At 46.5% G+C, this 19,160-nt stretch overlaps 1 protein-coding gene across 1 annotated transcript in view; it reads right to left on the bottom strand.

Annotated features, from left to right (window-relative positions):
* DNAH3 (dynein axonemal heavy chain 3) overlaps positions 1-19,160 on the bottom strand; it is a 74,914-nt gene that overhangs the window by 1,816 nt on the left and 53,938 nt on the right. Inside the window, exons 47-60 of the mRNA XM_066609476.1 lie at positions 17,089-17,755; positions 16,824-16,989; positions 15,575-15,791; positions 15,086-15,268; positions 13,761-13,959; positions 10,795-12,936; positions 9,994-10,213; positions 8,659-8,903; positions 7,699-7,815; positions 6,326-6,483; positions 4,908-5,075; positions 4,254-4,396; positions 2,257-2,461; positions 1,234-1,371 (exon numbers count right to left, since the gene is read on the bottom strand). Of these exons, the coding sequence (XP_066465573.1) occupies positions 1,234-1,371; positions 2,257-2,461; positions 4,254-4,396; positions 4,908-5,075; positions 6,326-6,483; positions 7,699-7,815; positions 8,659-8,903; positions 9,994-10,213; positions 10,795-12,936; positions 13,761-13,959; positions 15,086-15,268; positions 15,575-15,791; positions 16,824-16,989; positions 17,089-17,755 (4,968 nt within the window). The remainder of the gene's footprint in view (positions 1-1,233; positions 1,372-2,256; positions 2,462-4,253; positions 4,397-4,907; positions 5,076-6,325; positions 6,484-7,698; positions 7,816-8,658; positions 8,904-9,993; positions 10,214-10,794; positions 12,937-13,760; positions 13,960-15,085; positions 15,269-15,574; positions 15,792-16,823; positions 16,990-17,088; positions 17,756-19,160) is intronic.

Genomic DNA, 19,160 nt, shown 5'->3' with positions numbered 1-19,160 from the left:
TCCAACACTAAGGGATCAATTAAGTAGGGAAAATGGCCTCTGTTGTTTCTGGTCTTTGAAAGCTCTGAACAGGCTCTGGAGAACGCGGCCTCGGAAACATGTCAAACCATTCAGAAAAGTAAAGACATGAAGTTGCTTCTTCAGCAATCACAAAGTTTTCCTGCAGAGAGGCCCTCCTGTTTCCCTGACATTCTGTCCAGGCAAATGCCCCCAGTTGTTGCTTGCTGGGCTAACTGCAATCTCTGCAAACAGACTGGCCAATCAGATGGAGAGGACACACTCTTCCAAACTCGCCTTTTACACTCTTTACACTCCTGTGGTTTCTCCCTGCCACCTCTCCTCCAGGCAGAGGCTGCTCAGAATAGCCCACTGCCTCCCCACTGTGATCCTGCCTTGGAGACTGTTCCACACTTCCACTTTCTGCCCCAGCTACAAGCATCCAGTCCTCTTCTTTTAGGGCTCTACCTGGGTGACTTTATCCTCTCGTCTCCCTTCAATGTCCACTCAAGCAGGACTGACCTCAGGCTTCTGTGGGCCCCGAGACACACAGCCTGACCAGGCCCTCTTTGACTCCACACCTCCGGCACCGCCCTTTCCTTTTCGAACCACCACCTTCTCCCTTTTGCCCCTCCCCTCCTTTGTAACCATCTTACAGAAGTCTGTTAATTTTTGAAGTGCAAAATAAAAAATGTTGAGCTATAAACAAACACAATTTTTTAAAAATGAAGCATTGCTCTCTTTCCTGGAGCATTTTCACTTGGGAAAAGTTTTGTTGCAAGTTCCAAATTCCTTTACAGGATCTGCCTCCCTCTGCTCTTTTCTCCTACTCTGGGCTTTGCATCTTCTCCATTTAGAAAAGTCTCCCCCACCTCTATCCATCTAGAAACCTCCCTCCCTGTGTTCAACTCATTCCTCAATGGGCCTCTTTTGCAGACCCCCACAGACTCTCTTTTCCTGCATCATTGGCTACCTTTCCCAAGCCTCTTCCTCCACACTCTGCATCTTCTCTTATCTTTGTCCTGTAGTGTCCTACTCAGTTGTAAGTTGAGGGGAGAGCCGTGGATGAAGAGTAAGAATAAAACAAATATACTGAGGAATGGTCACCTTTTTGATCTCTCGTAGCGAAAATGCAGTTCCTCCAGATTCTATTCTCAGTGGTAGGTTTCCACGTTTCGTTTTACATGACATATACTAGAGACCCTTAAGCATGGAATGAAATTGCACATACTTTACCTCAAATTCAAATCCAATATGATCAATAGGTATAGTGTATTTTCTAGCATAGTTCTGTGAAACACCCGTCAAGAAAGACTGAGTAAAGTAGAAGCCAGAGAGCCAGAACACATTCGGGGGTCCATGTTTGATCCACTCCTGTGTTTAAAGAGAACATAAAAAGCCAATATCATTAGCTACAAACCCTTGATGGAACAACCTTGCAATGAACATCCTAATGAGTATCATCAGGCCCTGCCATGAAAAGTTATGCTAACTTATTTAGGTTGAAATAGCTCTGGCCTGAGAGGCTGGCCAAAAGGAGTTGGCCCAGTGCTTAGCACTCAGCGTACTGAATGAAGGGGGAACTGGTAGATCCTATCACCATCCCAGGCTAAAGAAACCAGGCAGAGGGGGGCCAGTTAGAAAAACAACCAGCCCTCTCAAGAAAGCACAGAAGCCAGAGGTTCTGGTTTAAAATCAAATTGCAGTAGTGCCCTCCCGAGATCAGACATGACAACCCACCGAATTATCTGTGAATATGCAGGCAAGGTGTTGAAATATTAAAAGAACCAAAAGAAAAAGAGATTAAGCAAATGTGACAGCTGCAACAAGCAGGCTGATGAAAACAAGCTGCCTGCACTTGATGGAATGAACACAGTGGAGAGCTTGACAAAATTGGTTGTTGTAATAACACCCTGCAGAGGGAGCCCAGAAGCTACATGAGCACAGAGAATCCCAGCACATTGCTATACAGCATCATTTGCAGGCTGGGTTGGAGCAAAAAGGGCAAACAGTGGGAAATTAATCCTCTAAATGCATCTAGCTAGAAAAACAGTCCCTACTGCTAGCTATTCACATTGTCCCAGGAATGCAGCATTACTGGAGAGCGTAGTCCATAATTTTTTTGGAGTAAGGAATTGGGTGGGTGTACTTGCTATCATGAAGTAACACGCAGCTCACTCCCCTGGAATTTGTCACAGTTCCTCAGCAGTCCCCCTGGGGAGCAGGACTGACAAACCAGGAATAGAAATTCAGGCATACCTGGAAGAAGACCAGCCGCAGGAGTAGGTCAGACACATAACTCCCAAGCGGCTTCAGCGATGGGTAGGATTTGGCTGCCCACATGGCTGGCACTTTGCCCACCAGCATGCTGTTGAAGACATCCTCAAGCTCGGAAGACATCAGCACCAGGCCTTTGATGGCCTTGCCAAGGTTGATCAGGCTGCTGCGCACAACTTCCGTGAGTCTGAGGGGAGAGGAGGCAAAGACTGCCCTTTGTCTTTTGGCATGAAGTTCCTGTTACAGGCCCTATAGAACTACCCATGAAAAGCATTCCAAAACTCCAGCTGTACAAAATGCAGCAGAAGTGTTCTGATTTGAGTCTATACTTGGGAGTGTACAGCTCCCACATTCTGTCCTGGTTACCAGCTTGTTTCTAGGCTCCTTTCAAGGTGTGGGTTATGACTTTTAAAGCCCTTCACAGTCTGGAACCAGGACTCCTTAAGGACTGCCTGTCACATACAAAGGGGGTTTAGGAGACTTAGGGTTCTTGGTTTCTTGAACCTTAAAACCCTCAAGGCCCCTTGCCCGGTAGTACTGCCACCACCCTGTACGTGCCAGTGCCTCAGTCCAGGGACACTGAGACCCTCTAGGCTTAAGGCTATCCCTTGCAGGCACTGGGCTCTTTCTCAATTAAAGCCTCAGTCCTCAAGTTACTAGACCTCAATGAGTACTTGGTAGCTTGCTGAACGGCTAGGCAGGATTCTGAACCTTTGTCCCCAATAGACAATGAAACAACTTAGTAAAAGATAGTTTATTAAGTACATAAGGTTACACACTCTACAATAAAGCAGCAAATGCTAAAGGCATAAACATCTAGGAAACATATCAGCAGTAAAACAATAAAGCTAGCTGGCTATCTCTATTAAGACCTATCTCTCACCTGGTTAGTTACTCTTCCCAGATCACTTGGCTCCAGGGCTACCTATGGGGCCAGGTGCCAATGATGGACAAAGGGGCTTACACGCGTGCAGGACATTGCACCCCATTCGCTGTCCAAGAGGGAACCAAAACACACCCCCTGGGCTCTCATTATTATACCCCTTATGCTAATAGTACTGAGGTGACTTCATAATTATTAGACTGTCCAATCAGAACCCTTGATGAACAGAACCTTCTCGAAGTTGGCCTGGTTGCTAACCCCTCATAGTTCTTACCCCTCCCAACTGAAGATCCACAGCTGCACTCAATCACCCTTGATAAGGCAACTCTCTGTCTGCTAAGGTGCCAAGCCCTCCAATTGGTCATAATTCTTGTTGTCTGTCCTTCCTGGCCATCAAAGGAGAGACATCACATTCCTTCCTCCTTGTTTATTTACCCGCATTCCTGCAGCTGGGAACGGCTAGCAACTTCTCAGTTACCTTCCTTAGTTTGGTTCAGGCTTCTTATGCCAACTTAGGCCTAACATGGACTTATTCATGACACTGCCTCCCCCCCCCCCCCCGCATCTGCCTGTCTTCTTTGCCTTCTTTGAAGCTCTGCTTCATGTCCCCTCTACCTTCCAAAGAGCGGTTGGCAGAGACACAGGGCAGACTCTTCCTGGCTGCTGCCCCTGTCAGAACCCCCTAAGCCTGGATGCTTGTTTAAATACCCCTCTGTTGTGTTTCTGACACCTGATTCAAATGTTTGCTTTGCCAGATTTAATTCGGATTGAGTTAGAATTAATTTATTTTTTTAAATACTTTTTTCATCCCAGTGTTCAGTTGCTTTTATCCCTGACTGCTGTGTACTGAGTATGTTCATTTTCTTTCAGTACGCTGTGGTTTGCATTATTGTATATGGTTATTGTGAGCAATCCTGGGGGAACCCTTTGAAAGACAGGGCATAACTACCTTGATACATAAATGTAAAAAAATGAATCAATTCTGCCTAAAGGACCACTGTGATCAATGAAACCGTTCTCCTGTTATCCTCATGGCTAACCTCCATAGATACGACCCTTTTGATATTACAGGGCCAGGGGGGAAAGGGAGACTTACCGATTGAACCTGATAAGTTCCTGTCTAAGAACTGTATTCATGGACTCCTCATAAAGCACTGGGTATTTGTGCATCACACTTTCCAGGTCAAAATCTTCTGGTAATTTGGAGAGAATGTCTTGTGCCAGTTCCTGAACAGTTTCCTAAAATCAGGAATTGGGATACACTTGAAAACAACACTTTGAGGGTTTTTTTGGGGGGAGGAGCTCTTTCTCAATGCACATTTTCACATATAATTTGCTAAACTTGCTATATTTGCTCATGCTTTCCTTGTGCTGGTGTACACAACCAGTGGTATTTGGCAGGGGAAGAATGGCAATGCCATATTCTCAGAATACTGCACCAAGAACTAGGAAAATGCAATGGACACAGAAATGTGAACTAGAGGAAAGGTAGTTAGACACCCTGCAGGAAGTGAGCAACAACCACGCACACTTCGCACACAAAAAACCCCTTCTAGAAAGGCCCTAAGTGTTGCCCAAGTTACTTCAGAATAATTTAAGCGCATATGAATGGGGTATTCAAACTTTAATAGCAATGGATTGTTAGAAATCTGCCACCTACACATAACTGGCATTTGAATCACAGTTGAATGGAACAGAGAGAAGCCTAGTCGCAGTGCTGAGATGAGATCTCTGCATATTTTTTGGGTACCTGCGGGGATTTGCCTCCTCCCCCAGCTTGTCGGGGCAGAGTCAATAAGACACCGTTCAGAAGAAGGTTGGTCTCTTGGTTATCCTTGGTGATATCTGCATTCTCGTGGAGGCCAAACACCTCAGGGTGGGTTGAAATTGGCAGACTTCTCAGGTAATCTATGTAAGACTAACAAAGAACATACAACAAATCCGGGCATTCAATTACTTTGTTTTCTTTTTCCAAACACATAGAAAACCAAATTTTTGCTTAAATATTTTGCTAGAATATTAATGAGAAAACATGTGGTTTGCACAGTCCCTGACTCATCCAGAGTCAAAAAACTGCGCCATGAGACTGTTCAGCAGCCATGCAGGCAGGCATAAGTGCAAAGACACCAGTGCAAGCAGGCATTTCTATGCAGTGATTCAGGTGGACAAAAATGATCATTGCAGTGTGAACAGCATCACAGCAGATCCGTTTCTTGGCCTGTACTTCTTTTACTGCATTGCTGCAAGTGAACAGAGTCTAGGATTAAACAGCTGCAGCCGAACCACAAAGACTCTTTAGGCACCTTGAAGGCGAACCAGCTTCTCTTAGCAAGCTCTTCTGTGGACTACAGTCCACTTCATGCAACTCAAACAATGGAAAATAGTCTGCAAAAGTTTCCACTGATGAAACTGGTAGTCTTTGTGGTGCCAGGAGGCCTCTGCAGATTTTGCTATGTAAATCGGACACAGTTCCTGCATCTCTTCTGTTACCGTTACTGCCGTGTTGAAGGATTTGTTGGGTAGATTATACAAATTTTAAAAAATTATGGACTACGCTGTTCAGATTTTTCTATGTACTGAAAAAGTGGGATATCAGGAGTAGCAGCAGCAGCATTTGTGTTTCCAGAGGGATTCTTTGTTAATTCAGATAATTCCATCTAGCCACAAAAAAGCAACCAAGAGCCTTGTGACACCTGAAAGTTTAACACTCTTATCATGGCAGCAGGCAGGCAGGCAGGCAGGCAGGCAGGCAGGCAGGCAGACAGACAGACAAAAGTTTAACCTTTAGGATGCAATCACTTGGTGAAGATACTGATGAGCCTTGCTTACAGATGCAACATGCATGAGGAACGTGTTCGGCATCTGACCAGATTTTATGCATCTTCCACCTTTCTTCTATAGTGCAGCTGGTCTTCCAACCAGGTCATTCGGGGCCCAAGCCTATCCAACCGATGCAGCAATGCAGCCACAAGGTAAAGGAACAAAAGTTCCCTCATCTTGAGGAGGAACACTGCAGGATGCAGCACATGCCTCACTGGCACAGCTGCATCAGTGCTGGAAAGTTGGATAGGATCGGGCCCCTAGACAGACTTATCTTCCATAAGGTATCAGGTAGCTTCAGGCCACACACCAAGGTCTTGATATTGACCCTCCCCTTTGCTCCCTTACCTGGTATGTCCCTATGGGTGGTATATAATATTCTCCCCCAGGGGAAAGTTTATAGTTGTCCTCGGTTTCTATTTCTTTGCAATACACAATGGAAAGAAGCGAGAGAAGAAGGCGCCTGTCTTTGTCGTCTGTTACTCGGCCACCGTAGTTACATTCCCCTAGGAACATCAAGGGGACATGAGGACAACCATGTGAGGATGTTCATGCAGAAGGCACAGAATGCGTTCTTTCAATCAGAATGATGGGCAAGGGTTGGCCAACCCCATGGCCAGAGCCCAGGAACAAAACACAGACCTCAGGGAACATTTTTAGTCAGTGGCTGCACAGGGGATGGTCCTTCCATTTCCACCTTTGCTTGCCCTCTGCTCAGCTTGCAGTGTCTTGTCTGTGTAACTGGCATCCAGCGCTTGATGCAGCTGAGCACAGCTAGGCTTCTGTCCTAGACCCCCATATAGCTCTGAGTTTTGGAAGAGGAAATGCAAGGGAATGAACACCTGAAGCTGGGAGTTCTTGCGCCTTGGGATGCTGAGCCAAGAAGATGAGCTGGGGCAAGACAGTGGTCACAAAGGTGGGCTGTTGCTATTGACAAATGCCAAGTAACAAACTTCACAAAGGGAGCCGTGCCTTGCTGGTCCTCTCTGAAGTCAACCCTCACATGTAAGTCTGCCAAACCCTGTGACACTACAGAGGGAGGACTGCCACTCAGTAGTAGCGCACTGGGCACTGCATGCAAATGGTTCCATTCAATCCCTGGCTGCACCTCCAAGTTGGGCAAAGAAAAATTCCTGTTTGAATCCCAGGAGAGATGCTGCCAGTCTGTGTTGGCAATACCATCCCAGATAGACCAATGGCTGGTCAATAGGGCAACTTTGGGAGAATGTCACGTCAGTTGCTCCATTCTTTTCCCAGTGTCCAACTAATCCCACACATGCTGCACATAGTAATGACCTCACTGATCTCCCTGCGGAGTAAGTCTTTAAGAGGACCTTCAGATATCAGTGGCAGTGCTGGACCAGGTTTCGGAGGCATTTCTTATTTGGATATCCAGGCTCTCTCTTCAAAGACTTCCTCCTTAAATGCTTTGCTTTTGACATATTCCCACATGTGGGAGAACGGACCTCATTCCCCAAACTCCCTCCCACCATCTGACTTTACCAATTTACAGTGTAATCCTATGCATGGCTACTCAGAAGTAAGCCCCACTGAATTCAGTGGAACTTAAGCATGTCCAGGACTGCAGCCCTGGTAATGTGGTGATGTTAGGCAGGTGTGTCATGGACCCCTGGGGATGAATATTAGCATCATGTTCATGAATCAAGGAAGGCAACCCCTTGGTACAAGATCCCCCGTGTCACAGAATCCTGGCTCCACACCTGTTAGGTAGGTTAGAGCTTCAAATGGAATCTCTTCATATTCGTTCAGGAACATCTGGATCTGCCGCATACTGATTCGAAGATCAGATTCATTGAATTCGTACGGAATGTTCCAGCCTGTCCAGTTTAGGAAAAGGAACATGAGTCGGGGGTATCGTTAGCTTTCTTCTGGAAATAACGGTAAACTATATTAGTAAACTGTCACTGGAGGAGAATCATCTTCGGCAGCTGGAACAACCCCACAACAAGGCCCAGGCATCTGTCTTGATACTGTAGGCGACTGGGAGATATCTATCTTTAATTATCTCCCCTCACTACAAACTAAGAATGTTTTTCAGGTCTAACGGCATTCCAAGCTACTTTTGTTGATTTGTGTGCTCCTGAGCTATCATTTTGGAATAGCTGAGCTCACAGCTGAGCAGCTGCATTCTGAGGGCTGTGGAGAAGAAGAACAAGGGCGTTCATTCATTTGAATAGCCGCTGCCTGCACGGCCACCTAGGAGAGCCGAATGACCGATCCCACTTTATAGCCGTGTATTAAATGCTCCCATCTGCTGCATTCAAAGGGAGGGATCCCCCTGACAGAAAGACTGCCCAGTTGCACACATGGAGGAAACCATCCATAGGAACGAACCTTCTGCTTAGCCACAGGAGGAGGTGGCTATCTGCACATCAGCCGTGTACCAATGTGCAAACGAGCCACGCAATCACGGGTACGGTGGCTGTGCCATGACCTGCACGGAGCCAGCAGCCAAGATCGGAATTCCAGTTCTACAGATTTGCTATGACTTTTGAAAAAGAGCTCCTTGATGCTCAGAGGCTGGCTGGCTGGCTGGCACGCCCTCAGCAGACAGAGCCTGCCCAAGCAAGGGTCCTGCTATCCGTCTTTCCAGGGCTGCTGTGTGTTGACCTGGTGCAGGAGTACTGCAGAGCAAAAGACCCAAATGATCACACTCTTACCCAAAGGGCCAAAGTTCCTCCTTTCTTGCACCAGAGCATGGAAAAAGCAAAGCCCAAACAGCAGCTTCTGCCACATTTCTTTCTTTTCACAACTGTTAAAGAAGGTGGGGTCAGAAATGGGGTCATTGAGGTATGATCGCAGGAGATTGGCTCTCACTCCTTTGGGTGGCTCGTTGGTCATTTTGATTCCATTCTGGAGAATGCTGACAGGAAACTTCTCAGACGGGTAGCTGGTCAGCCACAGCCTGAGGGAGCAAGAGAGAAACAAATGTGCTGACACGGGCGTGGATGTTTTCTGCGTGCAAACACACAATTTATGTCTGACTGAAAGGAGAGACTCCTCAACTCAGCTCTAATCTGACTAGTATCTTGAGAGGCCCAGAACTCTGGAACTGATACTTCCTGATTTTGGGGTCTATATTCACACAGAACAGGGGTGCCCAAACCCCAGCCCTGGGGACACTTGCGGCCCTCGAGGCCTCTCAATGCGGGCCTCAGGGAGCGCCCAGTCTCCAATGAGCCTCTGGCCCTCTGGAGACTTGTTGGAGCCCGCTCTGGCCCAACGCAACTGATCTCAGCATGAGGGCAACTGTTTGACCTCTCGCGTGAGCTGTGGGATGAGGGCTCCCTCCATAAGAACATAAGAACATAAGAACAGCCCCACTGGATCAGGCCATAGGCCCATCTAGTCCAGCTTCCTGTATCTCACAGCGGCCCACCAAATGCCCCAGGGAGCACACCAGATAACAAGAGACCTCGTCCTGGTGCTCTCCCCTACATCTGGCATTCTGACTTAACCCATTCCTAAAATCAGGAGGTTGCGCATACACATCATGGCTTGTACCCCATAATGGATTTTTCCTCCAGAAACTCATCCAATCCCCTTTTAAAGGCGTCTAGGCTAGACGCCAGCACCACATCCTGTGGCAAGGAGTTCCACAGACTAACCACGCGCTGAGTAAAGAAATATTTTCTTTTGTCTGTCCTAACCCGCCCAACACTCAATTTTAGTGGATGTCCCCTGGTTCTGGTATTATGGTTCTCCACTGCTTGTTGTTTCGCGTCTGTGATGCAGTAGTGGCAGCAAAGGACAGGCCAGCCTTGCTTTGTGCAAGGCCTTTTATAGGCCTTGAGCTATTGCAAGACCTTCATTCATTCATATAAGTTCATCTTTAATATATTCATTTATGTAAACATATAAATTAATTCAAATTTTAAATGTAAATTAATTATTTTTTCCCCTGGCCCCCGACACAGTGTCAGAGAAATGATGTGGCCCTCCTGCCAAAAACCTTGGACCCACCTGACATAGAAGAAGAAATAGGAAAGGCTTGCCTGAACTTTTCGTGGGTGTTCTCGGGCACAATGACCTCCTCGCAGATTTTTTCCAAGGCAGGCATCCAGCTGGTGGCAAGGTGGCAGTTCTGCAGTATGACCCACGTCCCGTCCACAATGGCCTTGTTGATCATCTTGGCTGCAATGGGGCCCTGGCCTTGGCCAAGTGAAATAGTCTGAATGTTTTCCATTCCAAGGTCGTCGGCAAACTTCAACAGTCCTGAAGTGAGAAAAAATTCATCCACATTTACATACCCATTTTGAGCAAGCATGTGGTGTCCTCAGAGTCCTGAATGCAATGCAAGGACCCTGAACCCAAGCAGAGGCGGATTAAACATCAGTGTAAAGGTTGGTCTCTTGGGGCTTCCAAACAACCTGAGGAGGTTCCTCAGTCACACATTCCCATTTCCAACACCTCTCTTCCTTGTGTTGACAAACAGAATGCTCAGTCCCTATGGCCAGTTCAGTACCTGAAGAACAGCACAGCTAGTTCTGCACTGCATCCCCAAGGAGGCTATGGGTTTGCCTGCTGCCCTCCATGGCAGAGCAACATGAGTTGGATCAGACCAAAGGCCCACCTAGCTCACCATCCTGTTTCCTGCAGTGGTCCTGCAGCCACAAGCAGGAGGTGAAGGCCCCTTCCTGCCATTTTCCCCCTGCAACTGGTGTTCAGAGGCACCTTGATGCTTAACCCACAGGAAGCTCTGGCTTCATAGGATGCAAGTCTGGACTCAGACAAAAAAGGCACCTACACATTCTTATCAGGAACAAACAATATGTCATCATACTCCTAAACCTCACCTGCCATGGGGTCAGCGCCTGGTGACAATATGAAAATCAGGGGGGCACAGCAGTTAGAGTCATTGTAACTTCCTCCAAGGTCAAAAGTTGGAGGTTCAATATAGATTCGCCCCATATTTTCTGCAATGAAGTCTCGTGTTGCTGGGACAATTTTATCTGGTCTTAGGCATCGGAGGATGACCAGGCGATCAAGGCCCATGAGTAGATCCCAGTGATCAGGGAGTGTCTCTTCATGAGGTTTGGCAGAGTCATAAATTGCTTTCCATTCCATGATGTTAGATTCAACATGATCCATCAATCCATGCAAGTTCTCCAGACCCGAAGCACGGACTATCTCAGCCCAGGATTTTTCAGTCAACCACTCCGGCGCAGGGTTGGGATAGGGGTTCTCAAGAGCAACCCCTCCTGTGAGCAAGAAACGCCAGACTTCATCGTCAATCTCGTCCTTCCCTTTCATTATCCCTACGGTCAGGAGGAGGGAGAACAGAAGTTTGTCCTTCTCAAACAAAGACCGGCAGACATTATTGTAGATGCTCACAGTGAAGTGGTCAATGATGTTGTGAATCCTCTCCTCCAGCACATCACTCTTCCGACTGTTGGCAAGAGACTGGACATAGAGGTTGATGAACCATATCAAGGAATACTGGTACATGGGCTCAATGTTTGCCAGATCGGAAATGCAGAAGAAAATAGTCACGGAGTGAACAGCCACTGGCTTGTACCCCATCCGAGTGTTGTCAATTTCTGTTTCCGTAACACTGGCAATTTCCTGCTTTTCGGAGATTTCTTCGGATAGCTCCTTGGATGAAGAGAGAACCTTAATGGCCGTTTCATCTTCTAAGATATTTCCTTCTGACTTGGAAAGGACTTCAAGGATCTTGTCTTCTATTTCCTTCAGCTGTTTCTTGTTGGCAGCACTCTCAACAATCAGTTTGTTCTTCTTCTCCTCCAGTTCGGGTTTTTCTTTGGCAGCTACAATCCCCAGAAGCTGGTCCTGAAGACCCAGCGGTGTAATCATGAAATTGAGCAGGCACACCTTCACAGCTACCTCAGGAAGGTAATGAGGGTTCCTTAAGCGTGTGGTAATGTAAAACTTGAAATCCCTCGAGTACTCAATAATGTTTTCTCCTAATCTCATGTACTCCACCCCTTGCTGTTTGAAAGTTGTCTTCAGCAGCACCGGCTCCAAGAAAGCATCGAGTTCCTCCCCAATATTTTCAAGCAAGACTGGGGTGCCAAACTGGATGGCATTTTCCAGCGTCCTTACATAGTTGGTGTCAGACAACTTGATGACAGAGAGCTTGTTGCCTTTCTCCATGTTTTTGACCCACTTGTTAGCTTGTCCCTGAGGGTCAATCATCAAAGCCCATCGCCTTGAGTTGGAAACAATGATGCCGTTGTCAATGGAAAAGGAGTCAATTGGCAATCCTGCAATCTGCCAGGCACGGATTTTGACAGGGTCCCCCAAGGTGTGGCTGAGGCTGAAATCATTGGAGCACGGGATCTCTTTCTCCTTGCACAAGACCAGCCATTTCTGCTGACACTCCAGACGGTAATCAACAGTGAAGGCTCCCAAATAAGCCACCGTGCCTGAAGACAGCAAGACATCACCAGTAAGGTCGGTGTAGCGGATTCCCAGCAAACGTGCGGCTTCCGTCCAGCGGTCCTTCTCCCCTCCCAAGCCACTGATCAGTTTCTCAGCCCGAATCAGCTTCTGAGAGCATATCTCAATGTTATTCTCCAGTTCCTTCTTCCGGTTATTCATTTCTTCAAACTCGTCGTTCAACGCCTGCAGGCGGTCAATCACTTCCTTCAGTTCGGCGCGCTTCATGTTGAGCTTCTGCATTTGGACAGCCAGCAAACCTTCAGCCTCCCGGAGTCGTTCACGCTTGGGGGCAACCACCTTGGCAACCCGGTCATAAACCTCCATGGCCCTCACCCACTTGCACAGGCCTTCACAGGCCGACGATACATTCTTTATGACAGCTGGCTGAAAATCTGGGTGATTGATAAATCTCTCTCTAATCCTCTTCATCACAGCTGGGGGGATATTATCTTTATCGTAAGTCTTTAAGCCCTCAAGGAACTTCAGGTCACTTAGAAGCTTTTTGGAACTACCCCAAAAGTCCTCTATCATTTTACCTGCAATGCAATAAACATGGGGGGGGGGGTGTACATGGGAAAGTTGATAAAAAATTACATAATTTTAAAAGACTCTAAACATTAGCCTTGATTTTCTTATATCTCTTTAAAATAAACTGTTCTCTGTAGAGAAGAAAACTATCCTTTGGGAAAATCTAGAACACGATCATTGGAAGCATCAGTCTATATCAAGGCTCAAAGAAACCACAGTCCAATAATCACACAAGTTGTAGTTGGTTTATCAATTCATTAACCAATTACATTTGAACACAAATAAGACAGTAGTTCTGAAGTCAAACTCTCACTGGTTTTATATGATACATGCATATATAGCAAGCTTCACCTTAGAAAATGAAGAGGGATTCCCTGCTCTGTGAGAGAAGAATGCCTCTCCCAAGATGTCACTTGCCATGGACAGTTTTTATAATCACATGCTTTTAAAAACTATACTTTAAATAGGACATATTCTTCTATTTATGTGCATTATTTATCAATGTACATTGTGTTTGTGCAATGCACATTATACCTACATTGTATCATTTACCTCACTTAGGTTGTCCACAGTAAATAGCCCATAAGAAAAAAAGATTCAAAGATGATAAAAAGAAAAAGGCTACTCTATTCTATACCCTATAAATTGCCATTGAAATCCATGGCGAATGCTTCCTTTTATCACCCCCAAATGTGTGAGATTTTAGGCGGTCCTTCTTGAAATAGGTGTAAACCTATTAGCAACAGATAATACCCAGATAAAAGGGTGGGACAGGTGCCAACGTCACGCAGTCCCAACAGGACTCCACAAGCATGCATGACCAGATTTGTACCGCTTCCACTTGGATCAGGCTTCCTCTCTGGCTTTATTCCTTTCATGACACAAATGCTCTCCATGACGAGTTTGACAGGTCCTGGTGGGTTCTGCATGGATTTGACAAGGGAGATATCTGAAGGATTCAGGGTGTCGAGAGCGGAAAGGGCAGCCTCCAGAGCTGGCATGGCCTCTGCCAGGTCCCCTTCACATTCTTCCTGAAATCATAGCAAGCAGAATACCACCCCTCCTGTCAGCATCACACCATCTGCTACAAAAGCACACTGCATTGTTCAGTGGAATGGTAAGACCACCAGGACTGGCTCTTTTTGCAGAACCCTAGCGACACTACTTGGGAAACAATCAGAGGATCTAGATGGCGTCCTCAGCAAGCCTTCTGCTCATGTGCGGCATCTGTGCATGCAGAAATGGTAGCACAAGGTTCCTGTGTCCGTAAATCCAAATGGAGTGCTGACTTGGCTTTTCACTTACCTCACACATTACACAAGACATCACATCCGTGCATTTGCTGTGCACCTTCTTCAGCATTTGCATGCAAAAGTCCACCCTGTTTCTACATGTGCATCTTAGGATACACATCTTTGCTTTGGACCAAGGGGCAGGAGCCAAACTAAACCTGAACCTGCACCCAAAAACTGGTTCAGAAAGGCCTGTTCGGTGACCTGATTTTGAACCCAAGCTTAAAAACTCCCAGTTGCCTGGAACTAGAACAGAACAGAACAGAACCTCAAAACACAAAGAGTGGCAGCAGATTCAAAGTAATTGGCTCCATACTTGGGGACTCAGCAACTGGATGAGTAATGGACTGCTTTCCTGGTTTTGATTCTGTTTTATGCATTCTGCTTGTCCAAATGCTTTTCAAAAAATAGTCAGCTTAATAATAATTTTTCTCAAGTTTCTCAAATGACCATATTCATTTTATAAAGTTAGAATGCAAGCAAAACACGTTTGATGTGAAATGTACTTAAAGCGGTTCAAAGAGCCTGAACCACTTTTTAACACTGATGTCTGAACCAGAGAGTTTAAACAGATGAATGGACTGGACCCTGAACGGGACTCCTCGCATAACGCTACCAGCTGGCCCTTCAGTCGATCACTCTTTTTCAGCCTGACCTACTGCACAAGGTTGCTGTGAGCATTCAAGGGGAATGTCACCCTGAGCTCTTTGGAGAAAGGCTGCAATATGAATGCAAGCAAATCACTTTGTTTTCACTCCGGAGATTATATTTTCCAATAACCCATGAGAACGCTTCACTTGATCATTAAAAGTCAGGCAGTGCTTGGATGGGGAGACAGTTTTGGGGGGAGGGGCTGACAAGATACCTTGATGCCCTGAGCCACGGCTGCAGCATCATTGGCTTCCTTCTCATCTGCCGCCACCAGCTCCTTCTTGGCGTCCACTTCCACTGTTTCTTTTTCTATGTGGATCATCATCTTCTCTGTTTCTGCAGAGGTCTGGATCAGTTCAGGCTGAAGCGCTGTCAGCTCTTTCTGCATAACTGCAACCTAGAGAGGACATGAGGGAAGAGAGAAAAGTCCTGACAGTGCAGGACAGGGCCATGGCTATGGGGCACCAGTGCTCCCCTCCCCCCCCAGTAGCAGGTTGCTTAACATTTGATGAGCATAGTCTAATCTGCCTTGTCAGTTGTGCGACCCACCAAAAATTGGGTCATGACCCACAGTTTGAGAACCACTGGGACTCTAGAATAACTCTGCTGAGCCCCTTTCATGTTTAATCTACCTAGGCTCCCTTCAGGGGAAAAAACAAAGAGATGGCCTCAATGAGTCCAACGATTTCTAATCTGTATATACCTGTGAAGCTGCAAAGTCCAGTTTTTGAAGGCCCACCAGATAACGGGTCCTCATCGTGTCCACTTCTTGCCGTTTGGTATTCAGCAGGGCCTTAAAGGTGAGAATCAATTCCAGATAAGATGTTGGAGTTACATAGTTGTGCCTCCGGAGTACACTGTAATAGCTGACCGAGAGCTCTCTCACACTTTCTTGGAAATATTTGCACATGGACACAACCCTACAGGAAACGTACATATAAACATGCAGCAAATTGGCACAAACTGCGTCAAACTGTACACTCACTTGACTGAACACACTGGAATCTTCTGGCCTAATTCACAGCCCTTGTCACACACTTGAGAAGTACTCAGAAAAAACGCTTGAGGTTCTGCCTGAACCGATTTTCTGACACGTGCTATCCAGTCATATGGGAAAAGCAACCGGGCTTTGGGCAACTGTCAACAGTCACTCTGCAAATACTTGGAGTGAGTGTTCCCACCTATCAGCAATGCTGATTTGTCAAGAATGGAGCAGGTACTGCAACCATGGGCCATGTTGCCACAGACCAAGGTAAACCGTCAACATTTAAAAGCAGACAAAATCTCCTTCCAGAAGACGGCCTGCTGTCGAGCCAAGCCAAGCCCAGCACACTTGGCAACCCTGGTCTCAATATTTAACACCACACGCAGAATCAGTGGAATCATGTCTTCGACTATGGCTCAGAAGTCAGTCAGCTCATCTTATGCCTGACCACCTCTTTTGAGCCCTAACCCAGTGGGAGAGAATGGACTGGACATTGCACACCTGAGGTAATGCTCAGAAGGGATCACAGTTCAGTGCAGAACAGATGCTTGGCAACGAGAAGGTCCCAAGTTCAGTCCCTGACACTACCAGGAACTTGGCCCATATAACATCCTTGCTATAATTTCCAGTGTATCCAATTCAAGAGTCTCTGGCAGACAAAGGTTGTTATTTTGCTGCTGGGGAACGACAACCAGGCATTGCAAGCATGTCCATCTTTCCAACTTACAAAAAACTCCCCGGCATTAGGAAAGGCTTCTGCCAAGATCCTGAAAAGAGCCACTGCCACTCAGTCAACAGAACTGGATGAACAGCCAAACCCACCCACTTGCTTTCACCAGGTGACACTTAAAGCACAGCAGCCCCGTTAACTTTGACTTCAGCTCAGCTGTTCAATGAACAGCTGATCCAGTTGGTGGTGTACATTTAGCATATCAGACAAAATAGCCCTAGACATGTGGTGACATACGATTTCCTGATTTCGTCATCCAGCTTCACATCCTCCAAGAATTTGTTGGCTACCATTTCCAGAGCATCCTTTGGCCACCTCTGGAACCAGTCAATCGTACAGCAATTGATTAATGAAGGGAACATTCGTAGGCGGTTTCGAAACGCATCTCCTATTGGACTCATGGCTGCAAAAGACGTGTGTGAGTGTGTTTTCAGTTAACCAGGAAAAAAAATCAGAGTGAAAGGTGTTTGAGGGATGTGTAGGAAAGGTGTTTGATGCATACCTAAAACTATATGCAGATTCTTCTTCACACGCTCAATGAAGTAGTTGTACATGGCCAGTGGGGTGGCTTCTATTCTCCTGCCTTCAGTTCTTGCTGCACTTTGCATTTTCTCAACAATTTCAGCCTTTTCGTCTGCCGCAAAGATGTTCGGCACGTCCCCTGTGTTCAAGAGCATATTAATATCCTCCACAAATGACTCATCCTTTATCTGGTTATCACAAAACAAGAACACAGTGCTTTTATTGGCGACTCCGGACTGCAGCATCACCTTCTTGATGTCCTCTCTCCAGTCGTTGGTGGTGTAGAACTTGGTGATTTCAATCATGAACAGCTCATAAGAATTCATGAAAGTGCCAAGTTTGGTCGTGCTCTGCCGGCCACTCCCACCAATGCCCACCAGCAACAAGTGGCCGTTGTCTTGCTTCAGGACCCTGCAGATTCTTGAGATGTGCTCAATGGCGAACTTGAACATGACCAAAGACATCGGGGCCTTGCTGATGTTGTTATACTCCTCCAGGTAGTACTCCATGACAGAGGTCAACTTCTTCAAGTTTGTGATTTCGTCATAGATTTTTATATCACTGGTTGGCTTGAAATAATCTCCAAAGAACAAGCTCCGGATGTTCTCATCACTGATCTTTCCAGTTTGTGACAGATGACTGAGCACCTACGGAGAAGATGTAAGAGTATCTCATGGAATTCGGCTCAATCTGCTACAATCCCTTTGCCATAACAGGGTGTGGGAGGAGACACTGGCACAATCTGATTTTAAAACAACTTCTAGCCTGCCCTCGGGACTACCAAGGCAGCTTACAATCCATAATGGAAACACAATTTAAAACAGCAGTTAAAACAACCAGAAATTAGACAACCAAGAATTTAACAGGCAATGGATGGAACAAAGAGAAGCACTACAATCAAGGAGACTCAGAAGAAAGCCAAATGACATGGAAAGGTCTTGCCTGCTTGACAGTCCTTCTGCTGGGAAGACAGGCAGTTTCGGTGCCAGCTGGGCTTCCTAGCAGAAGGAGCTTACTAATCAAAGAGCCACTGCTGAGAAGGATTTTTCTTGCATCCTCACTAACTGCACTGTAATCAGTGACAGAACACAAAGGGCCTTTGAGTGTGGCTAGGCTGATCTAAGAGGAGACAGGCCATGCAGGACTTTAGAGGTAATAAACAGCACTTTGACTTGTACTGGAAACACACCATTCACGGAGCACAGTTGTGATGTACTCTGACCAGTGAACGCCCTACACATTTTGTACCATGAATTTGCAGAGAGCAGAGTGTTCAAATGTTCAGTGTTCAAAGAGTGTTTAGGAACTCAGGAACACAGAGGTTCAAATCCCCAGTCAGCCTCAAAGTGTTTTGGGTAACTCTGGGATAGTGATTGCATCTTAGCCTAGCTTACTTCACTGGGCTGTTGTGAAGGGGATTGTTGTGTTGTCCCCTGGGGGCTGGGGATAAGAATAGGCCCTCAGTTTGGCTGTACTTGTTGTAAGAGGCGACTAAACAGCCACCGGATAGATGAGGCTCATCAGCCTGGGAAGGCAGCTCATCTGAGAGAAGGAAAACTCTGATCCCAAACCTCCACTGCCTTGTGGCTACATCCAGTTACGGAAAAGGCTTCGGGAGTCAACCTCGAGGAAAAATCCGGAGCCGGAGTCCCTGAGGCAGTTCATGGCTGAACACAGTCACGTTCTGGCAACTCCTGCGACGCCGCTGGAACCAACCGTATTGACTTCTGCCTTTCCATTGGACCATTTCAGCGACGTGGAGAGGGGGGATTTGCTGCATGGGTAACAGTCTATCCTCCATATCTACCTTACCCAGGCTTCGCGCACTGGAGAGGACACTGTTCTGGAACCACTATTCAGAGCACAATACCATAGTCTTCCGAGACTGAAGGATGCCAACTAAATGTGAAGGGGAGATGGAGAGGAATCCTTAGCATCCTCATAAACCTACAGTTCCCAAGATTCTTTGGGATGTTGCAGGCCACTCAACTCAAACCATTTTAGCAAGGTTTGATTTTGCATTGTACTTTTAGCTCCAGTGTAGAAATCTTC

Source organism: Tiliqua scincoides, chromosome 13 (assembly GCF_035046505.1).
Source record: "Tiliqua scincoides isolate rTilSci1 chromosome 13, rTilSci1.hap2, whole genome shotgun sequence".
Lineage (NCBI taxonomy): Eukaryota > Metazoa > Chordata > Lepidosauria > Squamata > Scincidae > Tiliqua > Tiliqua scincoides.
Note: the sequence above shows the minus strand (reverse complement) of the source record. Positions and strands in the feature narration are given on the sequence as shown.